At 43.0% G+C, this 27,476-nt stretch overlaps 1 protein-coding gene across 2 annotated transcripts in view; it reads right to left on the minus strand.

Annotated features, from left to right (window-relative positions):
• Positions 1–5,951: 5,951 nt before the first annotated feature.
• CLOCK (clock circadian regulator) overlaps positions 5,952–27,476 on the minus strand; it is a 111,809-nt gene continuing 90,284 nt past the window's right edge. For both annotated transcript variants that reach the window (XM_066573356.1, XM_066573355.1), the window contains exons 19-22: positions 24,955–25,158; positions 17,892–18,073; positions 12,331–12,589; positions 5,952–12,200 (exon numbers count right to left, since the gene is read on the minus strand). In XM_066573356.1, the coding sequence (XP_066429453.1) occupies positions 12,048–12,200; positions 12,331–12,589; positions 17,892–18,073; positions 24,955–25,158 (798 nt within the window). In that variant the 3' untranslated portion in view covers positions 5,952–12,047. The remainder of the gene's footprint in view (positions 12,201–12,330; positions 12,590–17,891; positions 18,074–24,954; positions 25,159–27,476) is intronic.

Here is a 27,476-nt window from a genome sequence, read left to right on the forward strand (position 1 = left end):
TGTCACATTTTTCTGAATGGACTTGCCAAAAACCATGCTGCAGACACAGCCCTGTTCACATAGAAGGAATGGATTTTTCTGTCCTTTATTTAAAGAGGGTGTGTCCCACCAAAACAGTGTTTTTTTGTTTTTTTTACAGCATAGGTGATTAATTGGTGAAGCTCCAACCACTGGGACCAGCACCAACCATGAGAATGTGTCCCTTATATGAATGAAGCATGTGGTCTGCTAATTCTGAGAGTTTTGGAGGTAGAGTACAAGTACCTGGCTATCTCCAGCAGTCCTATACAGTTAAATGGCCTGGTAATGCACTCATGTGACCTCCAATCATTCTGGGACGGTCTAGGATCACCACTCCTGTGATTGGATATGCTGACTGTTGGCTATGCTACACGGATCAAACGCTTATCTCCTGCCTTGTGGATAGATAATGGTGACATCCCACCAAAACAGCTTAATGGGGTTGGCCGAGGTAAGGGAAACCCCTGTCACCTGGTCCCCATGGTATAAAAAATCAGCAGTTACTCATTTCTTTCCGCCCCTCCCTCTTCATCCGCCAGCTCTAGTCTCCACTGGTTATAGGCAGTTGTGATGTACTGTAAACCTGCTGTAGCAGCCAATGACAGCGCTCAGCCATGATTAGAGTGCTGTTATTGGCTGCTGAAGCTTGGCAGACTGAGTCCATCAACAAGTAATGTCACAGGGAGACCAGAGGCGGTGGACAAGCAGGAAGAGTTAAGTAATTGCTGATATTGTATAGCATGGGAGACCCACTGACAGGGCTTTCCTTTAACTTACAAGGGTCGTCCAAGCTTTTTGTTTCAGATCCTTCGTTTTCTTCGCATGTGGATCTGCAGCATATTTCACCCTTCCAATTGAAAGGGTAAATGGTGCTGTGGCTCCACACCAGGGCTGTGAATTTTGATGTGGAAATGAATACAAATTCTGGTGCAGGATTTTCCACTGCTATGTGTGATGTAGTTCACTTCTATGGCAAAACTATAAACAGTGAAGTAAAAAAAAAAAAAAAGCCCTAGGAAATATAATACAACATTCACAGCAGCTGAAGACAACCAATGTAAATTGAACGGTATGGATGCATTTGCTCAACATTAAGTGGAGATCCCAGAACACGTCTTTGGTTCTGCATCTGAACTGATTTGTCAACGGATTTCTTGCAGCAAAGTATCTCTTTGCAAACACATATAATCCTTATATACTGTATAGCATTTGCTAGGTGTATTTTCATGTACTACCCCTATATACAGAGCATGGGTGTTGCAGGGGCACAGCTTACAAAGACCTTATCCATACCCCTCTGCATGGCTCCCAATAAGGGTGGGGAACTAGCCCCAGGCACACAATGGTTTTCCTGACAAGGTTTGGAAATAGGCAAACATCAGCCCCCTCAATCCTAGAATCAGAAATAGGAGAAATTTAAAGTAAAGCAGGAGAGAATAGGAAATATCACAGAACATGACCAAAGCCAGTCTTCTGCTTGATCAAGCACTTCTGTATAGAATACATCTTCTACTCTGTACACACATTCTGCAGTCTCCCAAATGTATTTGAGCAACCAAATATGTTTCTGTGCCAACAGATGGGCTGGATAACAATGACTTCACCAGTAAATCAATTTATGTATCTGCAAAAACAGGCAGCTGCAGCCATGGTGAGCCACCAGATAGCAGGGTAGGGACTGCAGGCTACTTCTGAAAGTGCACTGATTAGTAGCTGGTCCCACGGCAGAGTAGAGTCAAACAGAAATGGGTAGGGTACTTTTACATGGGCTGACAGTCACCCATGAAATTGCTTAAAAGACGGGACCTGATGACAAGTGAGCGAGAATCGCTCACCTGTCAAAGTTGTTTGGTTTTCAGCTCATCTAAAAACCACTGACTGTTGGTCTGTGTAACCAACCAGTCATTTATCTATGACAGACTGTCTGTTTACTCTAAATGGAGGCGGGAGACTGGAAGAGATCTCTGGCACGCTACAATGCCATTCAGTCAACGGTTATCGCTCATGTGTGAAAATAAAGGAATAGGTGCTATCCTTTGGTATGTAAATTAAAAATAACATCTGAATTTCTCAGAGGAGCATGCATGGTCTCCTAAGCCTCCTTCCACCTCCTGGGCCTTCTCCACAAGGAGATACTGTACCCCTCTCAAGCACCCATCCTGGGAAAACCTCCCAAAACAGCTGTCTGTACATGGTTATCTTTTCCTTCCGCAGTAGAGTCTGGCTTTGTTCCCAATCACATTACACAGCTTGTAAGAAAGCTGCCTTCTCCTAGGTGACACTGCAGACACATTATACCATCTCCTATTTACATATGGATTTTATTTGAGTTGCAATGAACCTAGAACACTATAAGCAGTAGTTCTGGTTCAACTGGAGTGCTGGATTTAGTGTGCCCAGTTCTGTACTATGTGCATCAAAGCACAAAAAACAGGATTTATTAGCACAAATTCCTCAGTCATCATTCAGAACCCAGTGGGAGAGAATCTGCGCTTCTTCTCTTTTGTAATGCAGCTGTGCTAAATGACATAGCAAATGATTCAAAGGATTTCTGTCCATCTGCATAATGTAAACTGTAGTTATAGTTAAGGGTTAATATAAAAAAAAACTAGTTCGCTAGTACCAAACCACAAAAGAAGTTGTGCACTACAGAGCAGAAGAAAAGTACGAGTATATGAAGATTGGGAAGGGCCACGTGATGAAAAGGCCAAAAACTGAAGAATGAAATGGATTACTGTCATGGAGTAACCTAGCCGTATAGTGTATCACCTACTCCGTGCCTCATCTGCCTATAGCAAGAAAAGACTGACTTGTTATCCCCCCCCCTTCCCCTCCAACAGAAGGTTAGGAAGCAGTTTAGGCCCTACAAAGTGCAGGATAGTCTCCAGGTGTGAATCTACCCCTATCTCTCTATTTGGAGCAGAGAGATGAAACTAAAACAGAATTAAATGTTTGCTTTTTTTTTGACACCATCAAGAACATAATAGACATCGCAAGTGGTTTCATGCCTCATTGGAGAATATGATAAATCTATAGCAGAGATAACACACAGGCCTGGCGACGACGACGACGACACCCCCCCCCCCCCAACAGAAATTTACAGCATAAAACTTTCACATCCCTTATCAGTGGACTTATTAAGTATTTACTCCTCTTCTCATTCTGTTCTGTGCCTTTTCATATGTATGTGTATATATAGATATGGTTCTTCAGATCTATTCTATTAAGCCTGAGTAAGAACCACAAGTAGGTTCGAAAGCTCGCTATACCATCATGTATTTTTGCTAGCCCTTAAAAGCTATCATATCTACAAGATTACTCGGTTTCTCTTACTGAGAACAATCACATTTTGCTCTACTGGCTAACACGGTACCAAACCTTTTTTATTTTCATCCTGCTGGTAAATGCCTCTGGGAAGCCACCATGAGAGGAACACATGTGGCTGCAGGATGTCCTGAACATATCGCTGAGCTTTGTACCTCAACACTACTAGGGGTGACCGACTGTGGTATGTGATGGCCCCCCAGACCATCACACCAGCAGGGTGCAGTGTGCCACTCCACAGCAAAGGATTGAGGTGCTCACCACTCTCTTCAAACACGAACACGGCCATCATCAGTGTCCAAAAAAAGTTGCATTCGTTGCTGAAGACACCTTTGTTCCACTCTGTAGCAGTCCAGTTTTGTCAATCACAACACCACTGAAAACTGAGGTGATGGTGGGTGGGTGTCAAAGGCAGAACACATAAAATACACCATGAGACTAAAATGTACTTCAGCCAAGCGCCTGGCAATGGTTCTGATAGACACAGAGGCTGTAACGATGGTGCCATCTGTTTCTGTCTGACAAGCAGCTCCAACTGTATCGTTGTCTGTCATCCAATCAGACGATTCTTTTTAGTGGTGTTCTGTCGAGGGCATCCTGAGCCAGTAGCCTTGTGTGGTTGCCCTCACGCATCCACTGGTCCCAACACCTCCTAACCGTCTGGTCAGAAAGGCCCAGGTGGCGGGCAATTCATCGATCCGACCATCCAGCGTCTTGCATTCTGATAATGAACCAATTCTCAAACTTGGTGAAATCTCTTTGATTACATCGTAGGAGCATCTAGTGGTCAACAAGCTCTACACAAGGGAGGGGGGGGAGAAGAGGTCCACTACACAGAAGTAGCCACTGAGTGCCTTTTTATAGGTCAAGGCTGGCAAGACCGTTCATCTAGCCACGCCACAACTCTAAGCATTTGCCTATCTGCCTGAGATGTAACTGCATGCCGAGTTTTGCAACTTCCCCCAGGTGCTTGTTTTGGGGTTTTTGTTTCTTTTGACAGAGTGTAGTAACCCAACAACATTCACCAACACTGCAATTTTACAATACAATTCCTTACAGGGGTTGCACAAGAATTCAGCAAAAATAGCCATGTACTGTGCAGCATGTGAGAAACTTGTACTAGGTTGGGTGAATGCATCTGTGGACAGCAGGGGCGGTGCCTAACACAGTTGGTCTCTGTGAGGGTCTATTCAGATGGGCATATATGCTATCTGCATATTTCTCGGCCAGCACACAGACCAATTATAGCGAATTAGGCTATTCCCACGAGCACTTTCACACATCGCTGCGTGGCCTATTTTGTTCTTTATCATGGACGATACTAGGACATGCAAGGTCCACTGTCCCTACTGCTTGGACAGCACACAGACGAGTTGCACCTTAAAATTCCAGGCACAGCTCACATGCCCCAGTCTGAATGGGCCCACAGGCTGAATACTAAGCCTGATCGGAATGAACAGTGTGGCATCAGTCTCCGTCCTCCGCCTGTAACGCCACTCTTTTTAGTCTAAAGATCCATTGACCCATGCTATGACTTTTTTTACAGGCTGCACGAACGGCAGCCATTTTTTAAAATTTCTCCACAACCCCTTTCAATACAACTTTTGCAACAAGGATGCAGCTTTCGCGCATCTTCCTATTAAAGGAGCACTCAGCTTCATAAATCCTTTGGATGTCGAGTTGCAGAACTTCCAAGTTTCACTTAAAGGAAACATATCCTCTATTTTATTTTTACTAATTAAAAACCAGGTAGTGAAGCATATTCCATTTTCTAATTTGTTTTTATTTTGAGATTGTAGAATTTTAAAAATTATATCTGTACAATATTATGGGGGCTGCCCTATTGATTAACCTGGAGAGAGATGCTTCGAAGCAGAAATCATTGACCATTCGCTCAATGGACAGGGGCAGACCCACTGACTTCTATGGGAGACTGCTCTGAGGATATTCATTCAAGCTTTATATGAACCACATACAAAATGTAATGTTCTTGATTTTTTTTGCATGTGTATTTTATGGGAGTGTCTGCTACACTTCTGTTGTGCATTCCATTCACCTATCAGGTGATTTGTGAGAGGATATAGCCAGGTATCCAGATTTTCCATTCTTTTTGCCCAAAGAGAACGTTAGGAACCCATCCACTAAGGTTCACCTGGACGTGGCAGATGGGCCCACATGATTTGATCAAAATATGTGCAAAGAACCTTACATTTTTCTGTAATTAGTATTAAACAGTTGTGCAATTTTATTCAGATATTAAATGAGTGCTGAAGTGTGTTTCTGTTAAGCCCGAGGCTACAGCCTTGCGATTGTTAATAGACGCACGTCTTCATTCAACAAGTCATACATGGTAAGCGAATCTGTAAAAGTGTTTTTTTTTTTTGCAAAGGGTGAATTTCCTACTGTTTTTTAGCCACTATTGTTTTATATGGTGGAAATACGAATTAGAAATACCCAAGCTGCTGAAGCTCGTTTTTACCGAAACTCAAAAGTCAACGTATTTTTAAAAGGAACTGTCAGATAACAGTATCTTATACAGGCGATACACTAAAGAAATGTTATTTTCACAAATGCCATTTCTAAAATAACACATTTCACTGTTCATATCTTGTAATCTCAGGCTTTATACACATAGGTTACACATAACATCTATGTCAGGTTAGAACGTAATTGAAGGTCGATGCAGAAAGTGCTCCTTCCTCTTCTGTGGTATACCCTGAATATAAGTACAACAAGGCACTGTATAAAAATCTCAGCTGATAGTTTGGATTTTAGCCCTCAATAGACAATAATAATAGCGCAGGGCCGGCAAAAATATATTGTACATGTATAGATACTTTTTTTTTCTTGTGCAAATCACTCCTAGAACGGAACTTTCAATACATAGTTTCTTAAAATTCTCTGATTAAAATATCTCTCCCAATACATAAAAATAGCTTCTGAGAGGTAAAAGTTTTCACACCATCAGGAAAAAAAAAGTGCAATTTTCAACATATTAACAGATACACCATACGAGTTGTAGGGATAGTAGTATGAGCAATAGTAAAAATGGGGTTGATGTTTGTCACTTTGATATATTCATAAATGACCCCCAACAGAAAAAAACGAAACAAAAAGGATAAGAAAAAACAAAAACACTCACACAATGCACAAGCATACTAAAGCCACAACATCACACAATGATGACATAGTACCATACAGGACAAAATTATAATACACAACGTATATATAAAAGAAAAAAATAAACTGAACGACAACAGGGTGGCATGTCAAAACAGGTTCGGAAAGACAGAAAACCTACGGCCATGCAGCATATAAAATTCGGTTATTTTTATATTATCCATATATATATGTAAATATGTACAGAATATTTTACACCATCTATACAACAATTAATCTTCAAAACGTCCTCAAAATAGTGTTATGTGGTTTACAAAAAATAGCAGTGATTACACTTTCTTATTTTATCAAACCCAGCATGATCTGGGACATGCCGACTGATCTGGCCTCCCCCACCATACCGCTGATCTTTGGTTCTAGGGATTCTTGCAAAAAGACTGTTTTTAAAAAGGCAAAACACAACATGATAATTGGTGAGAATGTATCCAATAGTAGAAATACAATGTAATGGAGTGGCATTTGAATACTTTTTGCTCAAAAAAGACCCACTATGTCCTACAAAAGGGGTAAGGTACACCAAAGTATTTTTTTTAGACGGTTGGTGCAGATGTTGTAGACTGGATTTTGAATCATTTTTGTTTTCACAATCTGTCTGCTTGTGCAAATGCAAGTTCAGAGCTCAGTGGATGTTTCTTGTGAAGTCTGTTTCACTCCCCTCCTTAGTCTCAATGCGACTGTGCCCCTCTCTCTAATAATGTAGGAAATGCTCACATGTTCAGTTTTGCCATAGGAAATCTGACATGTATTTTTCAAGAAACCGCTGCAGAAAATAGACTGACCCCGATTTGAACCAAATGTACCAGAAGATCAGTAAGCGGATTAGCCCAATTACTAATCTCTAGCTTTTCCATGTGGAATCCATTTAAATGGACACTAACTTTTCACTGAACGTCTGTTCATTAAACAGCCTGTGTGTCTCAATAATCTTAAAATATACCTGCATTAAAAAAAAAAAAAATGAAATGGCTCCCACTAAATGTCTCTCTTCCAGCACCTTCGCAGTCCACTTTAGGCATTCTGCTTCTCTAGTAACAGGGACATGGAGACGTCCCGCTAGAAGGGCAAGGCCATCTACGCAGACTGGCTGCCCGCTCTCACACTGAGCAGAGCTCTGCTTGCTGTCAGATCATCACAGATCTGTTGACAGTTAGGAAGCACTGAGCTATGAATAAGGAAGGGTCTGCGGGACGGTGCGTATGACATTATGATATTGCAAAGGTGATATTGTAATAAAAGGCAATCAAAAAAAGTCATATGTACTGCAATATTGTACTAATAGAAACTATAGTATATCCCGCAAAAAATAAGCCCTCGCACAACTATGCCGACGGAAAAATAAAAAAGTTATGGCTGTCAGAAGATGGCGGCAGAAATAAAAAAAAAAAAAATTAGATATCTTGGGGGGGAAAAAATTAAAGTAGTACAGCAAAAAAAACAAAACAAAACAAAAAAAAAACAACTAAATTTGTTATCTTAGTAATCGTACTGACCCATAGAATAAAAGTTGTAATGCCATTTTTGTTGCAGTGTGTACGCTGTAGAAACAAGACCTTCCTAAAGACCACGGAATTTCCTTTTTTTTTCCATTTCACTCCACTTAGAATTTTTTAAAGGGTTTTCAGAAAATTAAATAGTACCATTGAAAAATACAAGTCATCCTGCAAAAAACAAGCCCTCATACAGCCACGTCGATGGATAATTAAAAAAGAGTTAGGATTTTTAAAAAGAGGAAGAAAAAGCGAAAATGCAAAAACAAAAAAAAAACAAAGAAAAAAAAAAAGGGCTGCATCCTTAGGTGTTTAATATGTTATTACACTGAGCTTATTTTGGCATTAAGGCCTGCAGAAACGTTTGTTTTCGCATGACTGCATTCGGGGATCCATAACTTATTTTTTTCATCGACTTGACTATTAGGACCCGCTCTTTTGGGAGTTGTATTTTTTCAACGGCCCGATTCTGGTAACTTATTAGCTTTTAATTCCTCCTGGGGATGGACGCTAGGAAAAAAAACTGCAATTCTGCCATTTATTTTGCATTCTGAGGCCAGTCTCACATGGGCGAGAAAATTGCGCACTTTGGAAGCGATGTGAGAAAACGCAGAATTATTTTTAATGACTTCATTTCCATGTGCGATGCTTCCTGTTATGTGAAGTTGTGAAATTTGGAAATCGCTGCATGCCCCATCTTTCTGCGTTCTGCTATATTTTCTCGCCCACATTTCTGTATGGAGCCTCTGAATTATCTCATCGCAACGCATGAACTTGCGATGTACGTGCCATGTGTATTTAACATTAGCAACTCCTGTTGTAGTCAGGTGAGAAAAATCGCAGCAGCAGATTTGATGCGGGATTATTTTCCAGGAAAAAGCACCGCTGATGCTCAGACATCGCATGAACAATATACGACATTGCTACACGTTTCTCGTGGCGATGTCCACCAGTGCTCACCAGTGTGAAGTTTGTTGCCACATTCCACGAGTTATAAACTTCATGGTTCCTATGATACAACTGTATTTGGGCTTGTTTTTTTGCACGCCGAGTTGTCTTTTAATATAACCATTTTTGGGCTAGAGATATATTATTAATTTATTGGTCAACGTTTATTTCTATTAGTGGGGAGGGGAAGCATTCAACCGCTTTTGTGTAATTTAACTTTATTTTTATACATTTTCTATAGAATTAAGCCACTTTTTATAGAAAAACTTTTTTTAATACATTTTTTTTTATTTACAGTTAATTATCAGGCACCGCATAGTAGGTATAAAGCCATGGCAGTCAGAGCCCTTTTTAAGGCCCTTAGCTGCCATGGGAACCCAGAGGCATCCCGTGTTTGTGAGTCGCTGATAGGTGGACACAGCATCTAAGGAGTTAAACAGCCGGGGGTCAGAATGCTCTCTAATCCAAGCCATTATAGCAGGAGCCATACTGTCTGTTAACATATAGCTTCTGTGATCACCAGGACATAGGTGGCTTAATGTAAGCCAATCCACAGCGTAGTTACATCATGGAGACTTAAGGGGTTACACCAAAGGAAAAAAAAAAGGAAACTTGGCTACGGGACCTTGAAGTGAGATCACCAATGTACTCCTATTAATAATACTGTCCCAAACATGTGGGGATATTAATTATTTTGCAAAAGCCATGGTTGTTTACTGCCACAGAAAAAGTAAGTGAACCACTTGGAATTACCTGGATTTCTACAGTGATTACTAATAAAGCATGGTCTGAGTGTGTTGGTCTATAACTGTGACTTGGATAACAGTCTAACCAAACGATTTATACCGTTCATGCCCTTTATTGAGTAAACATCCACTGTGCAGGGAGAAGAAGCGACCCCTTGAATTTAATAAGCCATAGATGATTATTATTTATATAGCGCCAACATATTCCCCTTTAGCAGCAGTCATCTTCACCAAACCTTTCCAGTAGCTACAAATAAGATTTGAACAATATTGGGGAGGAATTTAGGATTATTCCTGTCTGCAAATAGGTTTCATTTCATCAGTATTTCTGAGATGCCTTGTGTGCACAGCGCTCTTCAGGTTCTGTCACAGCATTTACAGTTAAAGTCAAGCCTCTGCCTTGCATTTTCCCAAATGCAATCTTTTTCAATCATTCTTCAGTCGATTTACTTTTGTGCTTTGGGTCATTGTCTTGTTGCATCGCCCAATGTCTCTTCAACTTGAGATCATGGACTGCTGCCCTTATGATCTTCTGCAAAATATTTTGATCACCTTAGAATTTGCTGTTCTCTTTATGATCACTAGGCGGACAGCTTTAAACCATGATGTTCTCTCCACCATGCTTTACGGTAGGGATGAGGTTTGGTGTTGGTGTGCAGTGTTCTTCCTACAAACATAGTGTTATGCATTTGTGCTAAAAAGTGGAAACTTCACAGAACATTTTCCCAGAGGCATTGTGGAGCATCCGAATGTTCTTGGGCAAAATTGAAAAAGATGGCAATAAGTTTTTTTTTTCATATAGCAGCGGCTCCCTTCATGAATGCCATTCTTGTTCAGTGCTTTTCTAATAGCCGACACATGACCAGAGGTTTTTGCAGTTTGTCGAGAGTCTTCTATGGGTCTTTTGCTGTTATAGCTCTTTTACACAGGCCAAGAAACTCCCGATTGTCATTTGCTTGACAGAACGAGCCGGTGACGTCATTACCAGCTCATCCGCGCTCGGGCAGCCGTTCTAGACTGTATGATTCTCGTTGACCGTTATTGTTCAGTGTTTCACATTTCTATATGAAAACACTGAACAAGCAGTGTTTTTATGCCGACTGAAACTGAACGACGAGTGAAAACCTAACAATTCTCGGTAGTCGTTCACCTGCATTCTAATGAATTAAATTGATCGATAATCGTTCAGGTTTAACGATTTTCTGAACAATAAATGGTTCCGTCTAAACGGGGCATTACTCTTGGGTTCTCTCTCACCTCTTTCAGGATTGTCTGTTGTGCTCTTGGAGTCATCTTACCAGGGTGCCTGCTCCTAGGGAGCGTAACAGTCATGAATATCCTCCATTTGTAGATAATTAGTCTAACTGTGGACTGATGTACACCCAAGTCTTTCGCAAAGTTTTTGTAGTCTTTTCCAACTTCATAGGTCTCCCTAATACATCTTCTGAAAGTTGTTTGTATTGAGGCATGGATTACACTAACCAATGTTTCTTGAGAAAAACATGGTAAAAGATAAACATGGTCTCCTTAATTGAAACACTTTTTGCTAAATAGCCTTCGGAGAAATACATTTCCACAGATTCACTTTTTCTTCTCACTGCATTGTGAATGCTTACGCAACGTGCTCAATAAAATATATTAACAGTACAGCTTTGTGCGTTATTAAATTGTGTTTGTCTGTAATTACAACTTGGATAACAAATAAATCTTTACTACCCCCCACCAAGCTGGGTACTCATTTTACGAACTGCGGAAGGATGGAAGGCCGAGTCAACCTTGAGCCGGCTACCTGAACCAATCGAGGATTGAACTTGCAACCTTCAGGTGGTGAGCGAGAGCTTAGGACTTCATTTCTGCTGCCTTAACACTCTGCGCATTATTATTAGTAATCAATGCAAAAACCCAGGTAATTCCAAAAGGTTGACTACAGTTTTCTTACAACTGTAAAATAGCAGACAGTATGCCTGAAGTGCCTAAAGATGGATTTGGTGTAAAGGAACTAAAAACTAGCATCACATAAAAATTGTTGATACAGGTTTCTAAATAACCACCAAAAAGCAGTAGTACACACCGCGACACGTTGCCATAGGGAGGTGGAGGTTTGCAAGCTTCTCTAGAACCAAAGAATACAAAAAAAAAAAATTTCCCCCGGCGTTGACCATATCAGGTCTGTATTACGGCAGAGCCAAACATTGTAGATAGACGTTGGCTCCCAGTGAATGAACTCCGTCATCTCGTACCAAACATTCATCGTGCTGCTTTAGTAGTGATCATCAATCTCAATACTGTCCCTTGATAACTCCGTCCATGTCCTCTTTGTAACATCCACCATAAGTCATTCCTACAGTTGCTGGACTTTAGAAGAATCGCTCATGCTATCAGTCCTATGCCGAGTTAACTGCTGCTGGTGGGATGGAGCAAAGGTGCCTTGTTGCACAGGAAACGATGATAGGATGAGCTGAGCAGACTGATTCCCATGAACAAGCCTGGAGGCCTGGAGAAACAGACACACGTTACAGGAAAATCACCCCCATTGAAACGCTCAGTTCCTAGAATACAACCCATTCTAATGAGTGACGCCGAAACGGCCAGCATGAAGCTGGCCTTCTGCAAGGTGGCCTTACCTGTAAGAACTGCTGCGGTTGCTGGCCTAGTTGTGCCTGAGCTTGCTGTTGTTGCACAGATGGCAGCTGCTGCGATTGCTCTAGCTGGCTCTGCTGTTGCTGGGTAATGGAAATGGTCTGCGGTTGTTGCTGCTGTGTGGCGAACGTTGGATACGCCGTTACTACCGGTCCCATAAACATTGTGCTTGGAACCACAACTGCTCCACAAGCCACCGGTGTGGTCACAAGTTTGGTTACTATCTGCTGGGCTTGTGAAAACCTGTAATATTATGTACATTTACATTATATATTCACTGTAATGAGTCCGACCCCACATAATGTCATCTCCGTTCTAGTCTATGAAGACATCCATGCTTTCTCCCTCAAGCAATCAGTTTGTATCCTGACAAAGTCTTCATGTCCTCTATTCTTGCCCGTCAACTACTAACATTCACTTTAAAAATTTTTATTTGGCACACTTTTGTTTCACTCCATCTGAATTTGATTGCTCTGCCTTGCCTCTCCTGAATCTGCTGTGAAATCTTTTATTTATGTCATATTCTGTGCGCAATGGTATGTCCCATTGCTTTATATAAACTGATTTGACTCTATTTATTTGTTACCATATGTATTTTCCTCATCGCCTCCCCAAATAGCTTTCTCCCCGTCTCATCTTAGTATTGTTGGACATAGTTTGTTTTTGTAAGAGGGCAATAAAGCGCCCCCCCCCCCATCTTGTTCATTAGCCATCTAAAAGGTGGGTCAGCTGGTTGACTAGTGAAATGTAACAAGCCACTCCCAGCTGAAGTCCTGTAGCCAGAACTTTAAAGCCAGTTATATCCTCCATGCCTCGCCTGACATGTCCAGCACTAAGTGTCCAGAAACAAGTGTCTTATGCTGTCGAATGATGCAGTTTGACAGAGCAGGAGACAGGTAACATCCACAACTGTCCAAAGTCTGGAGAAAAATACTCTCCTCTTCGCACTGATCTCCATCACTATCCTCTTTTCAAGCCTTAACACTTTCTTCCAACGCCCAGGTCCAACACACTCCATCCACATCAGCCCCTCCCTCCTCTCCTCACCCATGTATGGCTCCCATGCACTTTTCAGCTTCCTAAGGCACCTCCAACCTCCCCCCCCCCCATACCACCAGGAAACACCTCAGCCACCAACACATATCCCCTAACCATGCACTCACCCTTGCTACCCTGCTACTTCTAGCCGCAGGGGACATATCCCCCAACCCAGGCCCACCCCGTACTGCTCCCTACCAAAATGTCCCCCCTGCCCCATTCAAATGTGCCCTATGGAACTCTCAATCTGCATGTAACAAACTCCCAACTATCCATGACCTCTTCACCAGTAAACACTTGAACCTGCTCGTCCTCACGGAAACCTGGATACAGCAGTCCGATTCTCCTCCCCCGCTGCATTGTCCTATGATGGTCTGCAGTTCTCCCACACCCCCAAATCGGACGACAGACGCGGCGGAGTAGGCATTACCTCTCGCCAAACTGTACCTTCCAGGTCATTCCCTCAGCTCCCTCGCTTACCTTTCACTCCTTCGAAGTCCCCACCCTGCGACTCTTCCCGCCCACTGCTCCTGCATTTTGCAGTTATTTACTGCCCCCCAGGTCCCACCCGCCTGTTTCTAGACCACTTCGCTGCCTGGCTCCCGCACTTCCTATCCTGTGAAATCCCAATCCTCATCCTTGGTGATTTCAATATCCCTACTAACGACCCCAGCTCCTCATCTGCCTCCCAGCTTTTAACACTTACCTCCTCCCTTGGCTTATCACTAATCTCTGACTCCCCCACTCAGAGATGGCAACACTCACGATTTAGTTTTCCTCGGCCTCTGCTCTGCCTCTCACTTTACTAACTCCCAACTTCCACTCTCAGATCACAACCTTCTCTCTTTGTCCATCAGGCACCCTAGCATCTCCCCTGACCCTCCTATCTATCGCACTTTTAGGAACCTCCAGTCAGTCCACACTAAACAGTTTGCCAAGATCATTCAGTCCTCCCTATCCCTTATCTCTCTCCTCCCCTGCCCTAACCTGGCAGCCGAACACTACCACACCACCCTCAGTTGTGCCCTGGATGAAGCGGCACCGCCTGTGACTCGAGCCGTCAAACGCAGACCACGGCAACCTTGGCTCACATCCCAAACACGCTTCATCCGGCGGTGCTCTAGGTGCGCCGAGCGGCTGTGGAGAAAGTCAAAGTTGCCAGCAGACTTCCTGCACTTCAAATTCATGCTTAAACTTATAACCTAGCCCTTCACCATGCCAAACAAGTTTATTTCACCTCTCTTGTCTCCTCACTATCCCACAACCCCAAACAACTCTTTGAGACCTTCCACTCCTCCTCAGCCCCAAAGAACAGGCCCCTGTGACAGACCTGACTGCTGGAGAACTAGCTGCTTATTTCAAAGAAGAAAAATCGACAACATTCGAAGAGAAATCTCTGAAAACTGCATGGTTAGCCCCAATTCTAGTTTCATCAGCACTGCACCCAGCACCTACTCACTATCTACGCTAGAACCAACGACAGAGGAAGAAGTCTCCAGGCTCCTTTCCGCTGCCCGCCCCACCACCTGTGCTAGCGACCCTCTCACCTCCTCCGGGGTCCCTTTCCCCAGCTCTCATTACTCACCTCACCACAATCTGCAACCTCTCCCTAACCTCTGGCACTTTCCCCTCCTCATTTAAACACTCCATCATATCCCCTCTGCTTAAAAAAATAACCCTGGACCCAACTGATGCTGCCAACTACCGACCCGTCTCAAACCTCCCCTTCATCTCCAAATTACTGGAACGCCTGGTCTACTCCCGCCTTACACGCTTTCTCTCTGACAACTCACTCCTCGACCCCCTCCAGTCTGGTTTCCGCTCTCTACACTTGACCGAAACTGCCCTTACAAAAGTAACAAATGACCTGATGACTGCAAAGTCGAGAGGTGACTACTCCCTACTAGGTATAATGAAAACAAAGATCTGGTACCGCGTTAGCCAGTAGAGCAAAATGTGATTGTTCTCAGCAAGAGAAACCACGTAATCTTGTAGATATGATACCTTTTATTGGCTAACAAAAATACCTGATGTAATAATAGCGAGCTTGCGAACCAACGCAGGGTTCTTCTTCAGGCTTATGGATTGGATCTGAAGAGGCATGGATATTTATACACACTTATAACATACATACTTATGACAAGGCACAGATATGGATGTGATTGGTTCGCACTTAAAAGAAATTCTGCAACAGCAAACAAACTTTTTTTTGTCTAGGCACTGATAGCGGAGTGAAAGTTTTATGGTCCCTAAATTACTGTTGGGGGGGGGGGGGGAAGATCAGGCAGGCTAGAAATGCTACAAGAGGTACACTGACATTTTTAGCTAAACACTGATAAGGGAGTGAAAGTTTATGGTCCCTGAATTACTGTTGATGGGGGTCTTATCTGTGCAATCAAGTCTCACACTTCCCATTCACGCATAAATCCTGGGGAATAATTTAACCCACTATTCAGTGTGTCAATGGTTATCAATTTATATTCCCAAATTCTTCTGTGGTTTTGTGACTTGAAACCACCCTTCAATATCAAAACTGGGTGGTTTCAAGTCACAAAACCACAGAAGAATTTGGGAATATAAATTGATAACAACCTTTGACACACTGAATAGTGGGTTAAATTATTCCCCAGGATTTATGCGTGAATGGGAAGTGTGAGACTTGATTGCACAGATAAGATCCCCATCAACAGTAATTTAGGGACCATAAAATTTCACTCCCTTATCAGTGTTTAGCTAAAAATGCCAGTGTACCTCTTGTAGCATTTCTAGCCTGCCTGACCTCCCTCCTCCCCCCCCCCCCGCCAACAGTAATTTAGGGACCATAAAACTTTCACTCCGCTATCAGTGCCTAGACAAAAAAAGTTTGTTTGCTGTTGCAGAATTCCTTTTAAGTGCGAACCAATCACATCCATATCTGTGCCTTGTCATAAGTATGTATGTTATAATTGTGTATAAATATCCATGCCTCTTCAGATCCAATCCATAAGCCTGAAGAGGAACCCTGCGTTGGTTCGCAAGCTCGCTATTATTACATCATGTATTTTTGTTAGCCATTAAAAGGTATCATATCTACAAGATTACGTGGTTTCTCTTGCTGAGAACAATCACATTTTACTCCCTACTAATCCTCCTTGACCTCTTCACTGCATTTGACACTGTTGACCATAACCTCCTTCTCACTATGCTCTGCTCTATTGGTCTAAAGGATACTGCTCTCTCCTGGTTCTCTTCCTACTTCTCTGACCGCTCTTTCAGTGTTTCCTTTGCTGGTTCTATCTCTGCTCCACTTCCTCTCGCTGTTGGGGTACCCCAGGGCTCGGTCCTTGGTCCCCATGTTTTCTCTATCTATACTGCACCAATTGGACAAACCATCCACAAATTTGGCCTCCAATACCATCTCTACGCTGATGACACCCAACTATACACCTCCTCTCTGGACCATTCCTCCAAAATATCACTGACTGTCCGCTGTCTCTAACACTATGTCCTCCCTTTTTCTCAAACTAAACCTCTCTAAAACTGAACTTGTCTTTCCACCTTCCAACCGACCTCCCCTCAACATCTCTATTCCAGTGGCTGGCACCATCATAACCCCCAGACGGCATGCCCGATGCCTTGGGGTCACACTGGACTCTGACCTCTCCTTTACCCTCCATATCCAATCTCTGGCCCAAACATGCCACATGCACCTCAGAAACATTGCTAAAATACGTCCGTTCCTCACCACGAACACGCTAAAGACACTCGTGTTCGCCCTCATCCACTCCCGGCTTGACTACTGCAACTCACTACTCATCGGCCTCCCCCGCATTAGACTCACTCCACTCCAATCCATACTAAATGCGGCAGCTAGGCTCATTTTTCTATCCAGTCGTTAATCAGACGCCTCTGCATTATGCCAGTCGCTGCATTGGCTGCCCATCCACTGCAGAACTAAATTTAAACTCTTCTACCTCACTCACAAAGCTCCGCATGGCGCTGCGCCAGCATACATCGCCTCCCTCCTGTCAGTACACCACCCAGCCCGCTTACTCCGATTGGCTAACACACTCAGACTAAACACCCCTGTAATACGAACCTCACACGCTCGCCTACAGGACTTCACCAGAGCAGCACCCATCCTCTGGAACGCTCTACCCCAAGGCATCCGAACAATTCCCGATGCACGAAATTTCAGACGTGCCTTAAAAACGCACCTCTTCAGGGAAGCATACCAAATCTCCTGACCTAGTCCCCTGCCCCTTCCTATGGTGCCCCACCCAGTTTGCCTTCTAATAATTGATCTGCACATGAAATCCCCTACTGCTTGCGTTCCCCATGCCTTGCTCCTTCCCCCCACCCCTTGCACCTCCTGTACCACCCCCAATCCATTTGTGTCAAACCCAATGTACCTCACATTGTAATTGTTGTATTGTTTTGCATTTATCCATGCCTGAAAGCGCTGCGGAATAAGATGGAGCTATACAAATAAAGATTATTATATTATTACCTTTGTCTTAATACTTGCCTGATTTGTCTGTCTTGGGGATATGTGGTGACAGCAGCCCCCTGGTTACTCTGCTGCATGTTGGATGGCATTTGCACCATATTAGCAGAAGATGGTTGAGAGATCACCATAGTGTTGTACAGCGGTGCCTGGCTGGACATGGACGTCTGCTGAGAATGTCCTCCATGTAGGTTTTGCTGGGCCTGTAGTAGGAGAAGATCTGGTTTAGAGGAACCGCATGGCACAGAAGCTGGATTGCGGGACGTATAGGAAATATTACACATTTGAGTTGTAGTAATAATATAAATGTGTTTCTTACATCCGCCTAGGCAAACATTATATATATATATTATATATATATATATATATATATATATATATATATATATATATTCATATATCCACCTTCATAGGAAATAGCTAGCAGTTAAATGGTTAACTGGCTCAATATTGTACACTGGTGTGTGTTGGATTCTTGTCCACTATCTACAACACACACTTTCCCGCACCTTTCCCACAGGAGAGCATTCTGGGGTCCCCAGCACTGATGAGGAAAAGCTACTTGCACAATGAACACAGTTTGTTCTCATCTAGTTAGAGGTGACGTGTTTGGTAGCGGCATACACCTGGGGCGTTAACAGAGTCATTACATACTAAGCCAATCATGAATTGTTATGATGTTGGGGACGTGTATGGTATTAATGCGTCATGTTCAATTATATATGCACCGTTATGATATGAATAAAATTAGAAGTGTACTGAGAATGACATGAAGTCAAGCTCAAATACATTTTCATGCATGAAACTTATTATAACCAATTTGGAGCAGACTGGTGAAATCTTCTGGAATATGATATTATTCCCATAACATCTGGCGCCCGACTTGCAAAAATTGATGAGTGATCTTTGGAAAATACGAATCCAACCAACGGGCATGCGGGTTGCCGGACGTCAACAATGGGGACACTGCAGCCAGGTGAGCATTGTTCTCCCATCTCCATTGTGTGTCAGTCATTCTGCTTACCAAGGCTTGGGTGAGTAATTTCCATCTAAAGGGTTAATTTTTGTTAAATGGTCACTTATCTACTCAAGAACCCTTATTTGTGATTTCACTGGCCTGTGTTGCTATGAGCTGTGAAATTGTTAGACATAAACTAAGGTGTCTCATCATCATTAGTAGCATTTATCTTGGTTCCAAACCTTGACGAAGATTTGATGGCTTCTTGAGATAAGGTGCTCGTATCTTCAGATAAGAAACGTTTATTCTCAAGGTTAATTTAAATACTTCAGGCATTAGATTGCTAAGTAGTTGACGGTGAAAGCAGACTATAGAGGGTTTCTTTCCGGCCATAAATATCGGGTAACTTTAACAGCGGACTTTAAAAATGGATAATGATGTAGAAAGGATGAAGATGGCGATTGTTCCATGTGCTTTGGGTTAAAGACAAAGGAAAGCCAGTCCTTCTTCACCATTTGAGGGCACCGCCCTGGCCTTGTCACGGATGAGGTTTTCTCCCTATTGCGCTGCCCATAGATGGCCGTGTTGTTATTGTGGCCAATAGCAGTCGGCATACCTTGATACATGTTTAGTATGTAGTATTCCTGGACCTACCAGTTACCATCGCCCAGTCAGGCCACGCCTTCGGTGGCCATTTCAGTGCCAGCCATGGCCCAGCAGCCATTTTAGAATCTGCTGTAACAATACCTTCGGCCGCCGCCCAAGCGCCATCTTAACTTCACCGCAGAAATGAGCTGGCTTATCACCTCCCATCGATGTACCTTTTACCTGGCCTCCCAATGTTCGCACTAGTAGTGCAATGCTGGGTACCTTTTCTGAATTGCATAGGAATATTCAAAACCCCTCCATTCCGGCTGCAAACCTTAACCTCATCCGATTATCTGCCCTGCAGCCTGTGTTTGGCACCCACCTCAAGTCGTTTTGCCTAGCATTATGCTTAAGTTGCCCACATACGTAGTTGTTGCTGGAAAGATCTTTTCAACTCCACAGTGGTGGGGGAAATGGGGAAGAAAGGGAATCCTTTTATAGTCTGTGTCCCCCTATGACATGAAGCAAGTTCATGCAGAATCTGTGGACAAATGTGTGACAAATAACCATCATTTGTCCCGTATGTTTTGATGTCTTAGCATTGATCTTTGCTGTACGTGTTGTCTGCTTCACATAAGTGTCAGATAGCATCCATACTGTGGGGAAATGTCACTATGGGTGACAGTAGCATTGATACAGATTAGAGGATAGCAGACAGCAGTAGAAAAACTTTCAGAGAGAGAGAGAAAGGATTATTACGTGATAATTTGATAGCCTTGTGACAGTGCAAGAGTGTTATTGTGTCACCTTGGGATATGTATAGGAAAGGGGAATGTAGGTTACACTAGCACTGAAAGGAGTGGCATTTACAAATGGCTTGATGTAATACAGGCTCTGTGTAGTTTACAAATGGTTAAAGGATGCTTGATTCTCGCAAACCTCTGATAAAGCTGCAGCTCCACCTCAGCCCCCCTTTTCAGCACTTGTCAAATACTTTCAGCAAGAGAAGGAATGTGTGTTGACCTTGTACTGCAGATGTCTCGCAGCGGTACTTTGCTTTTGCGTGAATAGAAACTTGAAATGAATCAAATGAATTCTACTGTCTTAAAAATAGGAAAGATAGGAATTTTAAGGTATATTCTTGCTGTTGTTGTGTACAGGTCAGTTCTGTGATTGGTTGGATGTGTGTATACTTGCTAAATGGTGTTCCTGTTGTGTTTTCTCTGTGAGAATGTCCTGTAGGAGAAAGGAGTTTTTGATAACCTCTATGTGAGACCTCAGTGTTTCTATTAGGGGAAAATATTAGTGATAATGGCGTTAACTGCGGAATCTGTTGTACAGCTCTAGTGTTACAGTTAAAGGTTGAATATTTTTCTTCTGTTTGCTGCTCCTGATAACAGGAATTCCAGAGGGACATAGTAGCGATTGAATGCATTTGTATGCAGATGAGAAGAGTTGGACTACTTATGCAAATTTTTCTTTGTGTGATGCTGTTGCGGCCATTTGCTAGCGTCCCTCTGCTTTCCCCGTCTGCTTTTGTCCAGCATTGAGAGGGTTACCCAGCTCTCTCCTTCTGAGCTTACCTGAGGGGTTCATTAGTCATCACACCCCTATTTAAGCTGAACTGATGCACTTTAATGCCTTTCAATTATGTACTGGTGTGAACGGTGTACATCCTACTGCGTTCTGTGTGAACTATCCCATGCTTCTGTGGGTCTGCTGTAGGCTTTCTGAGCTGGCATGGTCACCAGTTCTGTCTGTGTATCTATCTGCATCTGTCTGCTGCCAGTTCCTTCTGGTACTGAGTTTTCTCCCCTGCAGGGATAGTCAGACCCGAGGTTCCAGCGCATTGCCGCTCTTATGAGGGTGATCACTCTGCTTATAGAGGTAGGGGGCTGTCATTCTCCCCGCAGCCAAGGGTCACTTCCCCTTTTTCTGTTTACAGTCGGTCTTTCTGAGGAGTCGGCTACCAACCACTCAGGGACTGTCCTCAGCTTGGTTTGGTTGGTCCATTGGATCCATAATTTCCTAAAATCCGTAACAGCAGTAAACATTGTGTGTGGAGGATTATATGGTTCTTAATATTTATATGAGAGAGACAGACTTGACCGCATGGATGGATGAGAGTTAATGACCAGTGTTCAAGCTGTGATGAATGTAAAATGTGTGATGCAGATATTGACTGGGGATAAAAATTTCTCTACCCCTATGCATAATACTTTAATGATCGCTCAGGGTAGGATGTGAATTTCAGCCGCATTTTTGTTTTTCTATTTCTATGCCTTTGTATACATCAGTGTCAGTTTTCACTGAAGCTGTGGTTTTATTCATTAATTCAGGAGTTCAGGATAAGCAGTGATAAATATTGTCTCCCCAGGCTTTAAAAAAAATAAAAAAATAATTTTTTGGTTTTGCTTCCATCAGCTCTGCAGTACGGGACTATGGCATTCCAGCTCAGACTGGTTGGCAACGTCCCATAGCATATTACTCAACACGCCTTCACCCTGTTTCTTGTGTTGCGCCCTCTTGTGTTAGATGCGCTAACTGCAGCTGGAAAAAAAAAAAAAGTTTTAAGATGAGCTTTCAATTTACATATGACAGTATTTCGTCCCATGATGTCTCAGTTAACACTGTCATAGGTTTTCGCTCAGACTTTGCTCCATAGAATGTCACTTTTACCTACAGTGCGCCCTGCTCATGCCACTCAACGTGTGAGCGTTACAACACCCTCAATTCCGCTACCTTGCTACATCTGGAATAGGAGAGAAGTGGTTATGTTGTGCTCTCCTTACATGATGTGGTCAAAGCCGATCCTCTTCCATCTTCCATGTCAGCCCGAGAAGCCACATTGCGAGCTCTGGAAGAAGCACGCAAGCATGCTCACAAGAACGCGTCTAACATCTACACAGACTCATGCTATGCCTACAGCATTGCTCATGACTACGGACCCATCTGGAGAGTGAGGTTATTCTTGAAAGAAATTAAAAACAGTAAAGGTGTACAAGCACTGATGGAAGCCCTCTTGCTGCCTGAGAGAGTGGCCTTAAAACGCAACAAAAGGCCACTTCAAGGTGGCACAAAAGAGGCAACCGTAAATCACCCGGCTGATCAGGCTGTGAAGACAGCCACACAGCAGCCTAGACTTGATCCTTCAGGCGCTGGGGCGGTACAGGTACCAACTCAGACGTCACCCCCGGTGGATTATGACCTGTTAATTCAGTTACAAACGCAGGCAACCAAGGGGCAAAAAAGGAACAATGGGAACCAGCAAGAGGGGCAGAGAGTCACCTGAAATAAATGGACGGTATCCAACAAGCCTTGCCTCCCACAGGCCCCTATCCCGTCATGGCTCCGGCCTCCCATGGAAATACACACCTGTCAAAAACAGCTATGACAGATGTGGTTGCTAGTCACTGGTCTGCACCAGGATTTAGCGTCACAGCAGCTAAACACACACAGGGCTGCCTGATTTGTGCACAGAACGTGTATAGGCTCCCATGCAGTGCACCTGTCGTCCCGACTACCCGTTCCAGTGTCTTCAAGTAGACTACTTCCAACTGCCAAGGGTGGGCAAGTACGAGTTCGTTCTGGTCTGCCTAGACCTGTTCTCAGGGTAGCCAGTCTGGCCTACCCGCTCACAAACGCCACCACCAAAAACTGATATCTGAGGTGGTATACAGGTACAGAGTACCAAAGACAACTGAGAGTGACCGAGGTACTTCTTGGACCTTAGGCCCGCCCCCGTCCCGCCTCTCCCCATTGCAAATAGTGCAGAGGGGCGGAGAGGAGGCAGAGAGGGGGCGAGAGCTCAGTTCCTGCTCTGAGGCTCTTCCATCCCCCCCCCCCCTGCACACAAGAAGATCGTATATCGGTCCCGGCTGCAGAGAGAAGAACTGCGCATGCGCGGATGAGAAGGGGCTCGTTCCCGCGCCGACAAGAGCTGCTGCGGCCCGACAAGAAGAAGAGAAGATTCTTGTGGTAACCAGGGACGACGGAGGAGCAACACAGGGGGGGGCATCCCTTCAGGTAAGTCCAAAACTTCTGTTTGCTTCATTTTCCATGCACAATGTATATTACAAAGTGCATGGAAATGGGCAAACAGAAGTAATGAGACCTAATGTTTATGGCCGGACAGCCCCTTTAACTAATGTATATTCTCAAGTGTTTACTTCCCTTTCCAGATCCTGACAGCTTAGAAGGAACTCATTTGGGTTGGTTGGTTACCAAAAGACACGACCGCAAAGCTCTAGATCGCAGACTTGACGGTCCATAACAAGTGTTCCTGACCACCACTACAGATGTTCAGCTAGAAGGACAAATCCAACTGGATTTACGCGTCTCGTTGCAAGAGAGTCTTCCCACCATGATGAACATATGCTTTCTCCTAGGTTGTTCAATTCCTCTTATCTTTCTCACAGCTATGGTTCCATAACTAAGGCTCTGAAGGATCTAACTAGCAGCAAAATTCTAGCATCTCTGACCCCTCTTGGAGCCACCGGACGGAGCCACCAGATTTAATCTTTTGCTAGAACTTTAGTGACTATTCTTACTGATATTGCTATTATTGACTGCATTATCTGTGCCTTCAAGGATTTCTTCCCAAAGACCATTGACAAAGCTTTCCCTGTTATATATGATGATGCTTTGCCTTTGACTACTGACTCTGAAGCTGAATCTGCTTTCGATCAACCCTCTGTTCTTGCAGTGCCTTCCTATGATACTTTTTGTTTGTGCATGGAGAATGTCAGTTGGGGAAACCAGGGAAGTCATGTAGGAATACCGGCACTTGCCACAAGGGCAGTTGTAAGCACCTGGCTAGACGTTCGCCTGACTGCTCTAAGAAATGAAAAGGAGGGACTGTTGTAGTAATAATATAAATGTGTTTCTTACATCAGCATAAGCAAACATTATTTATATAATGTATATATTATATATACACATACATACATACATACACACACACATATATATATATATATCACCTTCATAGAAAATGGCTAGCAGTTAAATGGTTCAATATTGTACACTGGTGTGTGTTGGATACTTGTGCTCTATCTACAACAAACACTCCCCTGCACCTTTCCCACAGGAGAGCGCTCAGGGGTCCCACTGATAAGGAAAAGCTACGTGCACAATGAACACAGTTTGTTCTCATCTAGTTAGAGGTGACGTGTTTGGTAGCGGCATACACCTGGGGCGTTAACATATGTTAATCATAGAGTCACTACATACTAAGCCAATCATGAGTTATGATGTTGGGGGCGTGTATGGTATTGATGCGTCATGTTCAATTATATATGCACCGTTATGATATGAATAAAACAGAAGTGTACTGAGAATGAGATAAAGTCAAGCTCAAATACATTTTCATGCATGAAACTTCTCATTATAACCAATTTGGAGCAGACTGGTGAAATCTTCTGGAATATGATATTATTCCCATAACAGAGTCCACATCACTGACTCACCTACAACTGACTATGGTTACAGTGGAAGTAAGTACAACAAATTAAAACATTAAGCGACTACAAATCGTACCTGGCTAGTGTTTTGTAAAGGCTGCTGCTGGAGCATGTGCTGCGCCCCCATGTGGCTGGGGTTCATGGCCCCCTGCAGCGGGTTAGTCTGAACCACTTGGCCTTGCATGGTCAGCTGTGGCAATTGCTGCATGTTTTGGCTGTTTCCCGATGAAACCTGCACTGGTCCAAAGTTTAAGCCAGGGGTGGATTGCTGCAGAAACATCTTCAAAGCAAAGATAAGAGTATGTAAGAAGCAATATAAAGAATGTGATCTGATCTAACAAATTATACAAGTTCTTGATTAACGAGATAAAAGCGGGAACATGCCAAAGGATACAGAGTTCTTTTGTATAGGAAACTATTACCTGTTCAGTTTTTTATTACTCTATGCACAGTTTGTTACATATAAGCCTTATCAAAAGGCACACAAAGAATTTCTTATTTAACCTTTCACGACCAAGCGTCATTGATACTCCTGTGTCTAGGTCATATTCTGCAGTTCCGGTATTTGCACTTGCAAGAAACCATAACTTTATTTTTCCAGTGACATCTCTACATGGGGGATTGTATTTTGTGGGATAAGTTTTTTTGCCCCAATGGTATCATTTAACCCCTTCAATGGCACGCCTGGAAATTTTCCGGGACTAGCTTTACTGCCCATAGTGATATAGCCTGCAAGATTTCCGGGCTAGGTTTCACTATGGGACAGTGCAGAACACAATGCCATAAGCTGTGGCATTGTGTTCTGCACACACATCGCCTGCACAGTCCCACAGAGTACCAGTGCAGGACTTTAAAAAAAGAAGCAGGAAGATATAACCAATCTGCCGGCAACTTCCCGCTTCTTTTTTTTGATGTCCTGCACTGTTTACACGTAGCCACCGAGACCATCGGCTCGTCAGAAGCTGGTTGATGGTCCCCATGGCAGGAAGAGCTGGTGATGGGCTGTCAGATGATAGCCAGGCGCTAGCTCTTACAGTGGAGAACGGAGAAAACCTCTGATCTCCGCTGTTTAACCCTTTACATGCCATGGTCTGTGTGACCGCAGCATATAAAGGGCTGACAGAGGGAGAGGTCTCCCTCTATCACCATCGGACCCCCCCCCGCAATGTGATCAGAGGGTCCTGATGGGTCTCTGTGGCACCCGGAGGCTTGAATATAGCCTCCGGGTCTGCCAGCTAAATTAGGCTATGACGCTCAGACTCTGTCTAATACCCTGCTATGCCTCAGCATAGCAGAGTATTAGAAGAATAAAAAAAAGTATTACGCAAGTCCCCAAAAGGGACAAAAATTTGAAAAGTTAAAAAAATACAAATAAATGATAGTAAAAAAATTAAACATAAAAACGCCGAAACCCCACCTTTCTCCCTTTACTTTGTAAAAAATTAAAAACAAAATTACACATGGTATCCTTGCGTTCGTAATGACCCAGAGAAGGAAGTTAGTCCATTATTTAATCTGCAGGGTTCACGGCCTGGAAAAAAAAAAATTTAAAACGTGACAAAAATAGCTAATTTAGCCTATCTCACCTACAAAAAACGGAATGAAAGTGATCAAAATGCTGCACGGATCAACAAATTGTACTAATAAAAAGTACAACTCTTCCCGCAAAATAAAAACCCTTACACAGCTCCATTGATTAAAAAAAATTAAAATGCTAGGGGTCTTTGAATGCAGCGATAATTTTTTTTTTTTTTTTTAAAGTGTGAAAAAGTAGCAAAAAAGAAAAACACTATTTCGAATTTGGTATTGGCATAATCGTACTGGCCTGTAGAATTACTTTAATACATTATTTATAGTGCTCAGAGAATGCAGTGAAAAATAAAAAACATGCCAGAATTACAGATTTTGTTAATCTTGCCCCTAGAAGAAATTGAATAAAAAGCGATAAAAATTTTACGTTCCCAAAAATGAGATAAATGAAGACTGGAGTTCATCCTGCAAAAAACACGGCCCTCTATAGCTCTGGAAAAAAAAATGAATACGGCTCTTGGAATGTGGCGACACAAAAGCAAACCTTTAAGAAAAAAAAAAATGTTTAAAATGTACAAAAATAGCAAAACATAAATAAACTGTATAAACTTGGTATCGCCGGGATCGTGTGACTCAGAGAATAATGTTATCACATTATATATTTATAGTTGGAATTAAATGATTGGCCCATTTAAATAACCTGCCCTGGTGGGTCTGAAAGGGTGGTAAGAAACCCGCCACTCAAGGGGTTAATGTACCACATAACGTAATAGAAAACTTTAAAAAATTTTGGGTGGGGCAACAGAGGAAAAATATGCAACTACATCATTGGGGTCGGGGGGAGGCGTATATTGTCTGTGGTGCAGTAAAAATGACGTGTTATCTTTACTCTGTGGGGCAGTACAATTAGCGCGATAGCAAATTCAGAGTATTTTTTTTTTGTACTAATTATAAAAAGTTTTAGAGCACGTTATTTGCAGGGCGACCTGTAGTTTGTATTCATAATATGTTGAGGTACATACGACTAGTTGATCGCTTTTATTTTTTCAATTTTTTCTTGGATACCGG

Source organism: Eleutherodactylus coqui, chromosome 7 (assembly GCF_035609145.1).
Source record: "Eleutherodactylus coqui strain aEleCoq1 chromosome 7, aEleCoq1.hap1, whole genome shotgun sequence".
In the NCBI taxonomy this organism is placed as follows: Eukaryota; Metazoa; Chordata; class Amphibia; order Anura; family Eleutherodactylidae; genus Eleutherodactylus; species Eleutherodactylus coqui.